Consider the following 15,466-nt stretch of genomic DNA (forward strand, 5'->3'; position numbering starts at 1 on the left):
GAACCTTTCAGTTCCTTTTCACTGAGGAATCCTTTTGGGTCCTGTGGGTTGAGGGAAGCTTTCGGGTCCTTTTCGCTGAGGGATCCTTTTGGTTCCTGTGGGTTGATGGAACCTTTCGGGTCCTTTTCGCTGAGGGATCCTTTTGGTTCCTGTGGGTTGATGGAACCTTTCGGGTCCTTTTTGCTGAGGGATCCTTTTGGGTCCTGTGGGTTGATGGAACCTTTCGGGTCCCCCTAACTCTGGCTTGGCATAAACCAGTGGCTGTCATCTTGGGCAAGATGTGATCCTCTGCTTTTATTGTTTTATGATTTGCTGACTCTCATCATACAAAGACCATTTTACTTAGGGTGCTGGAGGTGAAATTACACCCCCTAGTGGTCATAAGAAAATTGTATTGTAAAACCTGTAGCAGTCTTATCAATGTGTATTTATTGTAAATGTGCTTACTATTTTTTATACAAATTTACATGTTTAGCACTGTTTACCATATCCTGTAATGAGTGACTGGTTAGGGTCTCTCACTTTGTGCCCCCTGGAGGAACAGCCTAGAGTTGCTATATCATCATTCATGGCATACATGACAAGAGTTTGCCACCTGTATGACTTACACTTGTCACCTCCTGTGACACTGAGAACAAGTGTGTACCAGCCAGTGCCAGGACGGTGAGTGGAGAGGGTCACTCTGGACCCCTGGGTGACCCTGCCACTCTCTGCCCTCCTCTCCCACCGTCATCTCTAATCGATAGCAAGGTGCTCAACTCCTGACCAACAGCTTCCATTCCCTCATCAGCTCAGTGGTATTTTCATGATGCAGTAAAACGTGGTAAAAGGCCACAGTACGCTAAGTGGCTAAGGAGGTGGATTTAGGATCAGAAAGTTTCAGATTTCAGTCTCTGTGGGTTCATTGGGGGTTTGTTTGTATGTCCACATGGATTTTGCTGATTTAATAATTTTGTGTGAGATGTAAGTGCTCATGGATGGATGTGGTAGCTGGGGGCCTGAGCTGTCTGTCCTCTTCAGGATGAGCACCTGAGGGATCCAGTTTGTCTCTCTCTGTCCTCAGCCTCCTCTCTGCTGCCTCACCGATTTGTGACGGTGCGGAGAGGCAGCCCCGCGGCCCGCAGTGGCCAGATCCGGCCCGGGGACCAGCTGGAGGCGGTGGACGGCCGCTCAGTGGTGGGCCTGCCCCACCGAGATCTCGCCCAGATCCTGCGGCGCGCTGGCAACACGCTGCGCCTCACCATCATCCCGCGCACCAGCAACAGTAAGGCCTCCTGCTTGGATCCTGTACCTTCCCCTGTCTGCTCACCCCCCTGTCTGCTCACCCCCCCTGTCTGCTCACCCCTCTGCCTCTTCGCTAGCCTGTCTGCTCACCCCTTTGTCTGCTCACCCCTCTGCCTCTTCGCTCCCCTGTCTGCTCACCCCTCTGTCTGCTCACCCCCCTGTCCCCTCTCTCCTCTGTCTACTCACCCCAGTCTATTCACCCCCCTGTCTGCTCACCCCCCTGTCTGCTCACCCCTCTGCCTCTTCGCTCCCCTGTCTGCTCACCCCTTTGTCTGCTCACTCTCCTGTCTGCACACCCCTGTGTCCCCTCTCTCCTCTGTCTACTCACCCCAGTCTATTCACTCCCCTGTCTGCTCACCCCTCTGCCTTCTGACTCCCCTGCCTGCTCACCCCACTGTCTGGCCACTCCCCTGCTTCTCACTCCTCTGTCTGCTCATCCTGCTGCGCCCTCTCACCTCCTGCTCCTTGTTCTCCCTTTTGGCTCCTTCCCTTAGTGCCTCTATTCTCTCGCCTGGCTCGCTGCTCATTTTGGCCTGTTCCAGCAGTTTAGCTTCCTGCATTGTGCGTGTGTGTATGTGAGCACCTGAATCTCTCGGCATAATCACACAATACAGCAGTCAGTCGTATGTTGTTAGGTGAGCTGTGTGTGTGACTGGCAGCATGTAAAGTGTCACTGATCCCAAACTCATTCTCAGATGCCCCAGAGCCCACAGAATTTGACACAGATTACAGGACAAGAAAAACCCAGAGAGCACCGCCTAAGGTAAAGTATGTGTGTGTGTTTGTGTGTGTGTTTGTTTGTCTGCCTGTGAATGTGTTTCCTGTCTAATTAAGAGCTGTGTAGAGATATGGAGACATGCATTCATCTTGTTCCTAGCACATGCACCGTCACCCTGTCTGAGCTGATGCCTGTCCTCCTACCTTCAGCTGGACTCCAGGTACTACAGTGTGGATCTGGAGAGGGGTCCCACAGGCTTTGGGTTCAGCCTGCGTGGGGGCAGCGAGTACAACATGGGCCTGTATGTGCTGGGGCTCATGGAGGGAGGACCTGCGTCCCGCAGCCATAAGATGCAGGTGAGGCCCATGTGCACAGTCCGTACTCGTGGTCCGCGTCTAACAGCGGCAGCCTCTGTGTTTAACCGGCATACTGACGGCACACGCTGCCTGAGACCTGCACTGTATGTCAGACACCAGGCATGGGGCTGCCTCACATCCCCGCTTTTAGTTAAGGGAGAGATCGGTCCAGCTCAGGCACGTGTTAGGAAAGGCATGAGGATTCCCAGAATATCTCCATCTGCATTCATTTTCACAGTGGTGTCTGTGCCTGTCTTTGTGTGTCCGTGTGTCTTTGTGTCTGTGTGTGTTTCTGTGTGAGTGTGCCCTGTGATGGGTTGGTGCCCCATCCTGGGGTATTTCCTGCTTTGAGCCTGTAGCTTTCGGGATAGGTTCCAAATCCCCGTGACCCTGCATAGTATAAGCGCATATAGAAGATGGATGGATGGATGGATGGATGGATACATTGTCACATTTCAGTCTCCCCCTCCACATTCAGTAAAATTCCAGTGACCCTTTGGAACATGTGCTTGCACGTTTGTGTCCGTGTGTCTGTGCTGTTTGCATGAAGGCATGCGCCCCTGTGTCCCGCACCCACGCAGGTGAGCGACCAGCTGGTGGAGATCAATGGCAGCAGCACGGCGGGCATGACCCACAGCCAGGCCGTGGAACAGATCCGGCGAGGAGGGCACCGCATCCACCTGGTCCTGAAGAAGGGGGACGGATACGTGCCCGACTATGGTGAGGAGGGGGCTGGGACGGACACATGGGGGGAGGGAGAAGCGAGTATTACGTACGGCTTTTACTTACTGACATCTTCTTTATCGCTAAAAGTTTCTCGTTCCCCTACTGTTTTCGGGTTTTTGGTTTTCCTTGCCATTTTTTTTTTGGGTGGGGGGGGGGGTCTCTCTCACTCTTCCTTTGAAGAGATACTGCTGTTTCTTTTTGGATGGCCTCTCTCCACTTTTCCCCTCTACCCCCTCACTCTCTCCTTCTCTCTTCCTCTCTCCATCTCCCAGTGGAGCTGTCCAGCTTGTCTCTCTGTATGACCAACTCCAAGTTAGGCGAGCCCTGTTTCTATGTCATCGGCCGGACGGAGAGCACGCGGTTGGTAGTGGCTCGGGTCACCTGGCCTTTGCATTGCCGTTTCCCCCCCGGCTGGTCTCCACCAGCCTGCTTACCCATCGCTTACAGCGTGTCATGTGACTGTCTGCCTTCATTCCTTCACACTCCTGCCATTCATTCAGTACCAGTAGATGAATTTAACATATTTACACTTCATTATCTTCCTGTTTTGCGTCACTGTGCGCCAGATTCCTGATTAATTGGCCGCACGGAGATGTGGTACATACAGTACAATAGCAGTGTACAGTGGCAGGTAGGGCTGTTCAATTCCCAAAATTTTGGAGTTGTTTCTGATTTCGATTCCAGGAATTGGGAATCAATTCCAGACAGCAGTTTCTAGATTCTTGATTCCAGAGACATAAAATATGAGAGGAAAAAGTTCTCGTAAAGAGAACAAGGCAGAGTAGGATGAATGACAAGGGATCTCGATACTTTCCAGTTAATTTTAATAAATGGAAGTACACCTCTTAAAATTATATGCATAATAATATACTGCATCATTTGTGTCTCGTTTGCACACCTCATACAGAAATAAAATGATATGGTGGCAATTTTATTAATAGGATTTATTTTCTCACTGATACGTTACGTGTACACTCAAAATCCACTCTATCGCCCCACTCCCAGAGGACCCCAAGCGGTGCAGTTAGTCTAGCAAAATGCCAGTATTAATGATAAATATGAATGAGATTATTAAATAAATATATTGATACATGAGTATTACAATTTGTATGTGTAGTTTAATAGTGAAATGTGTACAGTAACTTGGGGGGCAGGGGGGGTGATGAATAATTCAGCTGGTTAATTAGGGCTAAACCTCTACTCTCCTTGGGATGGACACTCTTCAGATGTTTTATCACAGGCAATATTGTTTTATTAAATGTCAGCATTTTTATACAAATCCTGCACTTTATTTTGTGCCTTATTTAAATGAAAATATCACCAAACTATTGAATGTTGCATTGATCGTGGTATTTCTAAATGACAGCAAAATCTACATTAGCTCACTTCATTCACCTCACTCTTCTAATCACATAATCATTCGTTCTTCATTCATTTGTACATTTAACAATGCACTGATGTAAACAATGACCAAGAATCCTATGAGGGCACCAACGGTCAATGTGACAACGCTATAGCGACCAATCAAGGTAGTTATCGGCGCACAGCGAACCTCCGTTCCAGTCCACAGAATTTCTTTTTCTGACTGGTGTTTAGAAAACTCAAAACTGAAGAAAGCTGGAGTTGACCCCAATGCTCAGGAGTCAACTCTCCATTCCTAGCGGTATGGAATCCAAGCACTAGTTGCAGGGCAGAAATGTGGAAACAGACTTTGGAAAGATGTCGTCCTATGATAGTGCCAAGTGGAAAGTCACTAACCTCTCCTGTACAGCCACCCATTCTACTGCTGATGTTTTTGCCAGATTGCGTGACTGTGTAAGTATACGGTGTCAGCAGTGGGCGTGGCTTAATTAGGCAATTCCTCTAATTAATAGGTGTGTCCACATACTTTTGGCCATATAGTGAATGGTAGCTCTATTAGAAGATAAATTCAACAGGTCTGTTCTGCTGTAACTGAAAGTAAGATAATGCCTCTTAATTTGGTGGATTTGTGTAGTTTGTCGAAGCCCGTACAGATTTACTGTGAAATTGCTATGAATCATTTATTCACTTAACTGATATGCAGCCCTAAATTAAAAACACATTTACATTAATTCATTTTCAGCACAAATGGGGCAGACAAAACCAGCATTATTTCATTATTATGTAAGCCTGAACAATCTGTCTGACGGGTCAGAGCACAGTCGTCGCTCAATCAGCAGGCCTGCTCGGCTTAAGAGCTAGCTCAGGACAAAAGCTGCATTCACAAAGCTTAGGAGGATGGATTGTCCAGTGTAGGCAGTCAGCGCTGTTATCACCGGCCTCCTAAGCCACCTCTGGGCCAGCAGGTAGAAGCCCCAAAGCATCCTGGTCTTGCTACTGTTTTCCTGGATCTTGGACATCTTGTTTCATGACTCATACAGTATGCAGTGTCCTCTTCCTCCTCCTTCTCGTCCTCCTCAGTGAGGTAGACGGTTCAGTTCACCTCATTTCATTTGCATTATGCCACTGTGACAAATGAGTGTTTGTAAGTCAGCGGGAAGTGCGTTAGGAGGCAGATCACCTGCTGCAGCCGTAACCCTGGTGTTTCTCTCCTCTCTCCTTTGTGTCTCCAGGCCGTAAACCCAGAGCAGCCTCCCCGTCCTCCTCACTTTACCGGGAGGACCCGGGAGTGACTGCCGTTGAGGACCCTGACACTCTTCTCAGGTGGGGTCAAAGGTCGAAGGCAGACAAGAGGGGGGGAGTGAGGAAGGGACAACACAAAAAAAGTGGGAGCCAGGGAAGAAGGAGAGGTGAAAAGGGAGGGAAGAGGACACCCGACAGTGATCTGGAGGAGAGGAGTGAAAGGCTAGGTCACCTTCGGGGTCAGAGGTCACAGTCTTTGGGGAACAGAGGAAAGGAGAAGGGTGCCCATAGTTCTCCTCAGGATGAGTTGGGCAACTGGGGAGGCAGCAAGGATGAGGAGGTTATGGAGGGAGCAGGGGACAGAGGGAAGGTGAAGGAAAAGAAGAGGGAGAGGGGGCGACAGGCTGTGGGCGAGGAGAGGGACGACAGGAAGGAGAAAACTAGCACGGGGGAGTTGAAAGAGAGAAAAGCACACCTCCCCTCGGTGAGCGGGAGACTACCCCAGCCCAGAGCAGAGAGGAGCGGAGGGGATGACAGCAGGGAGCGTCCGCAGCCCTCGGCCGAGACGAAGGGCGACGCCACGCCTGATACAGCTCCCTTCTCCTTCCTCATGTCTATGGACAGAGACACCGAGTCTGAGTCAGGGGCCAGTCTGTCCGGGACCAGCGTTTCCGGGGCGAGTATATCGGGGTTCTCTCTCTCAGACACCATGGTGCCAAGAGAGCCAGCCACCCCCTGGGGCCCCCAGCCCTCCCCCGGCTCCCTGTCCCCCGGCCCCTGGCTCCGACCAAGTCAGCATAAGCTCTCTCAGATACTGACGAGCAGCAGGCTGGAAAGAGGGGATGGAGGACTGTGATGCTGACGGGCAGCAGGCTGGAAAGAGGGGATGGAGGACTCTGATGCTGACGGGCAGCAGGCTGGAAAGAGGGGATGGAGGACTCTGATGCTGACGGGCAGCAGGCTGGAAAGAGGGGATGGAGGACTGTGATGCTGACGGGCAGCAGGCTGGAAAGAGGGGATGGAGGACTCTGATGCTGACGGGCAGCAGGCTGGAAAGAGGGGATGGAGGACTGTGATGCTGACGGGCAGCAGGCTGGAAAGAGGGGATGGAGGACTGTGATGCTGACGGGCAGCAGGCTGGAAAGAGGGGATGGAGGACTGTGATGCTGACGGGCAGCAGGCTGGCAGAGCAGACATCCAGGCAGCAGACGGAGACAGAGTGGGACACACGCGAGTCCTCCGTGTATCCGACCTGTCATGATTACGCCTTTTTCCATTTTCACACCGATCCTCTTGCACGACTGATTTACCACCAGTTAAACTGACTCCTAGTGCCATCTAGAGGACACTAAATCACATAGCAGAAGATGGAGCGCAGTTTTCCTTTGGTTGCACCAGCAATGCTACCCGCTAGTGTTAGAGCCCCACTTGATATGTTTGTTCCTATTTTAACCCTGGCTTTCTATCTTTTTATATTGAGATTTATTTACATTTAAAGCTGGACATGTAAAGAACTCTGGGACCAATTTAGAAACCCCTCCAGTCACCAGACCCTACAGCAAATAGAAGCTTTTCTTTTAACAATTGAGGTCTGCCCTGTAACACATGGTGTAGAGTGGATGCAGTCTTCATTAATGGTCGGGGCAGGAGTCAAGTAAAGGTCAGTGTTGAGTTGCCGTTCTGGAAAGTAGCGTGAAAAGTATGTTCTACCAACAAGGGATAAATCGGTCTCTCACTTCGCCTTGTGCCTTTTTCTTCCTGAAACTAAAGTTCAACCAAAAAGTATTTATACTGCACAAAATCACACCTCTGCAGACACCTCCATCAGATCACTGTTGGCCATCGTCACCCTGATGTCCGAAGAGAAATTAAATTTTATTTATTGCTAAAGAAAATGCAAGTAATATGAAGTGCCTCATTCTTATTTTCAAGCAGGCAGTGGCGTCTGTATAAGATAACTGCAGGTGTCTTCAGCGTAGAATATCATTGTCCCATTGTCCGTTCCATGCGTGCAGCCGTGAGTCGCAGCGACTTCACATCATATTGAATGTGCACACATTTCTTCTTTTCACATTTAAACATCACGTTGCTATTTTCTTAAGATTTATCGACTTGCCTATACGTTTGTATTATTGGTTCTGTTGTATAAACACTTCCATTTATTTCATAACATGTAAAATGACCACGGTATTAAGATGCCAATATCAGTCACTAAATGTCTTCCTTCTGCCCTTTCCTTTTTGGCCCAGTCTTTTCTCCCCTAAATCACATTGTTCGACTCGAGCTTTTTTTGTATTCAGAGGATAACAGAGCATTTTTGGCTGGTCTTCTATGCATTTTTGAGGATTCGCTGGTTTTGATTTCTGGTTGCGTTTTGATGAAGGATGAAATGCAGACCCTCCCTATCGGGCAGAGTAACAGAGTGCTGGGTAAATACAAATGAGAAGGTGTTGTACTGTACATGAATATGCATCCCGTGTATTACCTCACTCCTACGAGCAATAAGAAGCCATTAACCACCACTAGGATGTGTGCACTCCATGTAAGCCCTCTCTGCTCGTTAATATGGATCAGTGGTTAATTTCCTAGTGAGCGCCATTGTTCTGGAAGTTGGTATGTGCGTATTTTTAATCTGAACATTTGTGTAAAACTGTAAAGGGAAATGGGCTCATCCGATTTTTATACTGTTGGCGAAAAAAAAAAAGTTGTTCAGGGATTCATACAAATACCAGTAGATGCCATGCTTTCCAGATCTCTGTTTCTAATCATTTGCTCGACAGAGGGATCGGCCCAAGGCTACTTATAAACCCAGAGGTCTACACGCTTCCCATTTACAGTAAAGAGCCAGAAATTTGCTGAATCAGTTCAAACTAAGTCTCCTGTTTAAGGTTCCAGTAGTAGGAACGATCCTGGGAAATGACTGGGCAGCCTTTGGTCACTAATACACTTAGTCAAGCATGACCCCGCCTTCAAGCTGACACTGTGGTGGCAGAGTGGAGGTCACTTGTATTTATGATGTGTTGACGGTCACATCATTTCAGGACCTGCATGTAATGGAAGGATTTACTCTTTCTGGCACCATTAGATTTCATTTTCCTGTCGATGTGACCTGCACATTCTCAGACTTGATCTAATAATATGTTTAAACGACAACAGGAAAAAAACGACGGCAACGCTTTACTCAAGGGGGCGCAAGCAACTTAGTAACTCAGTTACTACTCAAGTACCAATCATGAACAAATCTAGGAAATGCATGAAATTCATGAACTATTATGATTGATTAATGATGAAGAAGCAATGGGATCAAAACATAAATAACATTTAGTTTCTGGTTAATTAATACATTAAGTAAGAGTGTACTACTACATTATTTATGCCCTTCAAGTAAAGTGTTACCAAAACTACTGTGTCTTACAGAAATGCAGCAGTAGAGCTGCTCCGGAGGAGTGTCACTTTCAGTAACAAGGTTTTTTGTGTGAACTCTCATTCTCACAGCAAAACTGGCAGTGTGCTCTACAATATATTATCACTGCCGGTCTTGCTGTGACAGGAATTTGCAGCGGATGGTCACTAGTGTAACATCAGATTCATGCTGGATAATTGTCTCTGTGCTCTAGCCAACCTGTTAACAGTGGATGCAGTTCATAGAAATGGCACAGTGCTAGTTCAGGAACAAACTCATCAACCAGATGTGCCCAGAATAGTGAGACAAAATACAAGCACTGCACAATGGGGCATGTGAGGAACGGTGATGTTTGCAAAAGGTGTATTTCTCTGGTTCCTCAAATGTCCTGCTCAAGCACTTTGCACAATACAGTGCGCGCGCACACGCATGCACACACACACACAAACACACATCCCGATTAACATTGCTGTCGCATATTGTAATGTTGCACGGTGCAGCCCGTCGCCGATCTGGCCCGTAAGTTGCACACTTGGAGCGTCAAACCCACGTCAGTGTTTAGGTGCATGCAGATCAGCCTGTGTCTTGTTCATGTACATACCCTGGCTTTGATATTCATTTAGATATTATTGCAGCCAAAAAAAACATGCATTGAAAGTAGCCTTGCGTTAGTTCTCTGCAGCTTCGCATATACACAGTATATATGTATATATATATATATACCTCATGCTACCTGTCTCACAGACCCTATGAGTGGAATGGAGAGCTGCTAAAGGTTTGCCTGCCTGACGTGAAAAGCTGCTGATGGAACTCCTCGTAGCTGTGGAACCCCTGCTTAGCAGGAGTGTCCCTTTAGCCCCAAAGCACTAGTGGAATGACATGCATGCTTCCAAAGCCCATATTCATGGCTGGGCCGGTTCAGGCCTCAGCGGCTCTGCCCCGCTATCGTTAAAGCTGGAAATAGAGCCTGACTTTAATGACACCCAACCGTAGTTTAAGGTTCCGGCTACAACTAGTCACTGTTCTCCTCTGTCTGCTGACTAATAATAAGAATGATTATTATTAGTTAATGCTATTCACTGTGAACAAATTTCTCTCCTGTTATGAATTTTATGGGGGGGAAAAAATGACGTCAAAACTAACACCTAATATTTTAATCACATACTAATGCCCTGAAAGTATTGAAATCTGTTTATTGCTTGGCAAGCCAAGCAGAAAGCTAATGAAAAATCACACCTGAGTTTTTAAGAAAGAATGCACTCTCACTTGGTATTAAGAAGTGACGCGCCAACTTTGCACGCAGGTTTAATTGCGTTCGGCTCATAAGTGAAGAGAGTTATGCGACTGTTACGTTTCCCAGCAGAGAATTGGGGAATTCTCTCCTCTAGAGTTATTTCTGTACAGGTTTGACCTTGTATTTGAGCCGGTGGTCACATTGACATTGGTGTCTATGGCTGTATGTATATATAAATATCACTATAAATACAGGTGTACAGTTTTGTTCTAGGAGTAAACTTGTTATATTATTATTGTTATGTTTCTGAATGCATAAACAGGGAATTTTGAAAACTGACAAGATAAATGCAATTGCTGAAATAAAATAGTTAAAAACAGTTGGGCGTTTGTGTGTCTCTGACCTGTGTCTAGGCTGGAATGGACTATTTCATTTCATTTAAAACGTTTACTTAATATTGAGCTCAGAGTGAGTCAGTTTATTGCATGTTTGTCATCTATCAAAATGCCATTGGTAGTGGAAAGGTCTTCCTAAGACCTTGAGGCAGGGTGTTCTGTGGAAAGGAAGAAAAGTTCACCACCATCCAGCAGAGGGCGCACTCTGTCCTTGCTACATGTATGTCATTCTTACTCTGGCACTGCTGACACTGTTGTTACTGTGGGATGCTACCGCAGGTTTGGTGAGAAGCACCCGATATATTTAACTTAATCCATACTTTGACATGCATATTCTATCCCCTGCTGTACAAATTAAACCTCAGGTCCCGATTTATGAACACACTTCTGCATTAATTTAGCAGCTGTAGATAATATGCTGCTCATGGGGTCTGAGAAGTGAGATGTGCCTTAAATAAAATACAAGAGAGATGGGAGGAATGTTACTTTTTAATGCATTTTTTATATTATGCCAACGGGGAAAAGCGCAAACGTCAAGTACTAGATGAAATACTGGAATGTTTTCCCTACATACAATAATGTTCTTTGGACTAAATTATCACTCTAAACACATTTTTAGCATGTTCATTTACACATGGTTAATGGTGTTGAGTAGGTAGACTCACCCCATTTGTCTTCTAGCAGCTTATCCTATACTTGGTTGTGTGGGTAGGAAGTTGGGGGGGGGGGGGGGGGGGGGACTGGAATCTATAGCAGTTAACATAGAGCACAAGGTACAGTACATTACTGGAAATTTACAGACACTAATTAGCCTAAGTGTATGTCCTTTGCCTGCTAGAAGGAATTTCAGTATCTAGAATGACACCAGGAGTCATACAAACTCCACATTCACACCAATGGACATTTTTCATCAATGTTTCTCATTGCTGGATTGTTTCAATCTACTAATATGTTTCTCATTCTCTGATATTACTGTTAAAAAAACTTACTGTGGTGGCCACATGAAAGTTCATTGAGAAGGTTGTTGTCCGTTCAGCATGTTTACGTTTGCATTTATTTAGCAGAATCTTTTGTCAAGGTCATGCAGTTAATACATCGTGAGCATACAGTATGTCTGTGAAGGAGCCAGCTTAGAGCATCCACTGAGTGACCACTTGTCACAGACTCGGGGCATAGTGCAGGCAGGTAAGGATGTGGCGATTCACCTGCAGCCCCAAAAGAAAAAGGGATTTACAGTATTTAAGGGAAGTAGAGAACACTGGAAATCAAACAAAACAAAGGACCATGAGAAGTCAGAAAACGAGACCAGAACTTAATACTAAATCAAGCTACGAAAACCATAAGGGCAATACAACCAGGGATCAGACCGAGGACCAAACACAGAGAGCAGACCGAGGACCAAACACAGAGAGCAGACCGAGGACCAAACACAGAGAGCAGACCGAGGACCAAACACAGAGAGCAGACCGAGGACCAAACACAGAGAGCAGACCGAGGACCAAACACAGAGAGCAGACCGAGGACCAAACACAGAGAGCAGACCGAGGACCAAACACAGAGAGCAGACCGAGGACCAAACACAGAGAGCAGACCGAGGACCAAACACAGAGAGCAGACCGAGGACCAAACACAGAGAGCAGACCGAGGACCAAACACAGAGAGCAGACCGAGGACCAAACACAGAGAGCAGACCGAGGACCAAACACAGGGCAACATTACACCATGACATTTCACAATGGCAGACTGAGGAGCAGGACAAAGGCAGGCATTTAAATACACAAATAACAAGGACTAACAAAAGGCAGGGGTGAATCATCAAGACAATTATCCAATGAGCACAGTACAGGGAAATAGGCCACAGGTGGAGAAACTTCACTAACAATTACCAAGCACAGAAACCAGGGAACTTTAATACCAAACCTAGGAAACATTAACTACATACTGGGAAATGCACACTAACACAAACACGAGCATAACAGAATTAAACCGGACACAAATAGGATAAACAAAACTGAAACACTAGAAAACAAAACAAGTGAGGCTGACCTCAATCCCCTGACTGCAAGGTTAGAGCCTTGGTGCTACAGGGTCAGCCCAGTGAGCTATGCAGCAGGCATGGGAAGAGGGAAAACACTAGGGAGTAGTATGAAGACAGAGGGAACAGGACGGCCAGCAACACCTGCTGGCCAAAGGGGGACTGAACACATAGGACTGGGTTTGACAGGCGCTGACCCTGACACCACTAAATTTAAAATAGTATTAAGGGAGAAAAGCTATGCAAAGCATTGCTATAACCTAAAACCAGAAAAGCTATTCAAATACCACAAGAATATTTGAAAGGAATCAGGCTAAGTGCAAAAAACAAGATCATCCACTAGCGGCAAATCAAACCTTTTTACTGAAACAGTCAATGAAGGCGGAGAGCCAGGGAGGGTCACTGGCAGGTTGTCCCTGAAGCAGGACTCAAGATGTTTTCTGAAGGTCGTGAGGGACTCTGCTAACAAGGTGCAACTGGATAGCGCCATCTCCAACCGCAGCAGCTTCACAACCATGGACAGCTCCACATTTTGGCCCGGAATGTCTTAATCCGAGATGCAATGGACAGCCAGACCCCTGCACCCCTTCTGTGCAAAGGCCTCTGCTCTTAATGAATAACTGTGAGAATTCAGCTCATCAGCACTGTGTAACACTGAGATGCTTACTGCCTGTAAGAACGCCTTGTGTGGCTCCCGACCACTACCACATCCATCTGCATTTGGATTTGTGGATGGTTTTGGGGCTGTGCAGTGCATTGCTGAGCTGTATATTTCAGTGATTATGATAAATTGGACTTGGATCAAAATGCTGCTCTGTCCACCGGGACTGGCTGATGTCCAGAAGAGGACCTGCCTGCTTTGAAATATTCTACCATGCAAACTAGAACAAGACAGAAGCCGTATAAACAGGTTGGGGGTGGGGGGGCACTGGCCTACCTTTTCCATCTAAATATACCTGCCAGTAGCAACGTGTGCTGGGGATTATTAACACCTGTAAAAGCCACAGAGAATTATGCTTGACTTAAATTATAACAGAGTAAAACAGCAAGTTTTTGAACAATCAAATGTTCTCTAATAACCCTAATCAAGTGTTCTCTAATAGTAATACATTTTAACTGAGTGAGAGGATTGGGGGAGGGGGTGTCTGCCAATATTGGGGTCCCCCCCTTCCCATTTCAGATGCCCCTGGACCTCTCTAAATGTATGTGGGAGTGTACTGGACTGAACAAAAGGGTTAAACCTTGTAGAAATTTATTTACATTTCCCTTTTTCCTTTTACAAAAAATAACATTCTGGATCTTAACAAAAATGACAAAAAACGGTCTCAAGATTTTAAGGATACTCTGGAGACCAGAAAAAAATATGAACTGAACTGAGCTGCATCAGGTGGAACTGGCGCCCCCTGGGGCACAGCCCTGTTTTTGAAGGTACTGCACATGGCATACAATCAGTAACAATTATGTTTGGATGAGCTTTTGTATATCCCAAAGTCAGAAGATTTCTGTTTATCTGTAAAAGGCACTTAGTAAGTAATTTTTCTATCGCTCAGGGTATAATTACGATAAATTGTCCACCTACATCCTATCTGCAGATGCTGACTTCTAACATCTATTTGTTTTTTAGGCTGTTGGTGGTTAACATACGAAATAAAATTAGATAAAAATTCTTTTATCATTCTCTTGATTTTTTTTCTCAAATGCAGCAGAAGTTCTGATCGAATTTGGGGGATGCACAAATGCACAAATCCTGTGCATCCCCCAAATTACATCGGACCTTCTGCTGCATTTGAGAAAAGTTATATAAATATGTCCCAGGTAGGTGATGTGTCTGAGTAACTGAATATGTTGCCAGGAGAGGAAAAACACCATTGTTTCCTTTCTGCATGCTTTTCACACAAGCTTAACTTCAGTGGGCAATCTCCAGTGTAATCGTTTACAAGGCAAAAACCTGGTCTTGAATTATATTCTCCCAATTGAAAATGAATAGAATTTTACCATTACTCTATTATTCAAAGATTTTACTATTTTACATTATAAGAACAAGGGATGGTGCAGTGGTGCAATGTACTGCATTGTTGCTTCACATACCTGGGTCCAGGGTTCGAGTCCCTTCTTGGGCTCTCTCCACATCATGATGGGGTTTCCTCTAGGTATGCCCCCCCATGCCAGGATCAATTGGAGTTACCGAACATTGTATGTTGAATGATAAATCCCTATAATGCTACAGTAGATACATAGCAAGACAATTTTATGTAAATGTCTATCTGTACCTTTTCAGATGGTCCTAGATAAACCATTTAGCAGTATGCCCTGACTGTCAAGTGCATTTAATTAATTTATGTGGGAGTGTTACACAGGGAAATGTGGATGTTGCTGTTTCCCAGTCTCAGAGCAGGCAGTGAATTGCAGATTGCACTGCCTTTTTTGGGATGACTGCTGACAGCTGTCTAAATAGCACTTAATGATCCTCTGAGGCTCAGGCAGCCCTGTTTTCGGGCTAGAAAAGTATATAATTGGAAGATTAACTGTTGCTGTTTATTTTGTCAGAAGACTAAAGAAGTGTGATGTGGACTTAAAGCCACTGTGGTATTTCTGTTGTGAAGAATGAGCTGCCTCTTGTGTCCTTATCACCACGTCCTGATTCTCGCCCTCCAGCCAAAATGATCATACAGTCAGCAGATCTTGCAACAATAAAATGAGATATTGAACTG

At 46.1% G+C, this 15,466-nt stretch overlaps 1 protein-coding gene across 1 annotated transcript in view; it reads left to right on the forward strand.

The window, feature by feature from the left end:
• The window catches only part of LOC125745094 (membrane-associated guanylate kinase, WW and PDZ domain-containing protein 1-like), a 63,668-nt gene extending 52,964 nt beyond the window's left edge, over window positions 1-10,704 (forward strand). Inside the window, 5 exon segments of the mRNA XM_049017590.1 lie at window positions 1,064-1,264; window positions 1,980-2,047; window positions 2,212-2,358; window positions 2,940-3,078; window positions 5,679-10,704. Coding sequence (XP_048873547.1) covers window positions 1,064-1,264; window positions 1,980-2,047; window positions 2,212-2,358; window positions 2,940-3,078; window positions 5,679-6,544 — 1,421 coding nt within the window. The 3' untranslated portion in view covers window positions 6,545-10,704.
• The last annotated feature ends 4,762 nt before the right edge of the window (window positions 10,705-15,466 follow it).

Source organism: Brienomyrus brachyistius, chromosome 6 (genome assembly GCF_023856365.1).
Source record: "Brienomyrus brachyistius isolate T26 chromosome 6, BBRACH_0.4, whole genome shotgun sequence".
NCBI lineage: Eukaryota > Metazoa > Chordata > Actinopteri > Osteoglossiformes > Mormyridae > Brienomyrus > Brienomyrus brachyistius.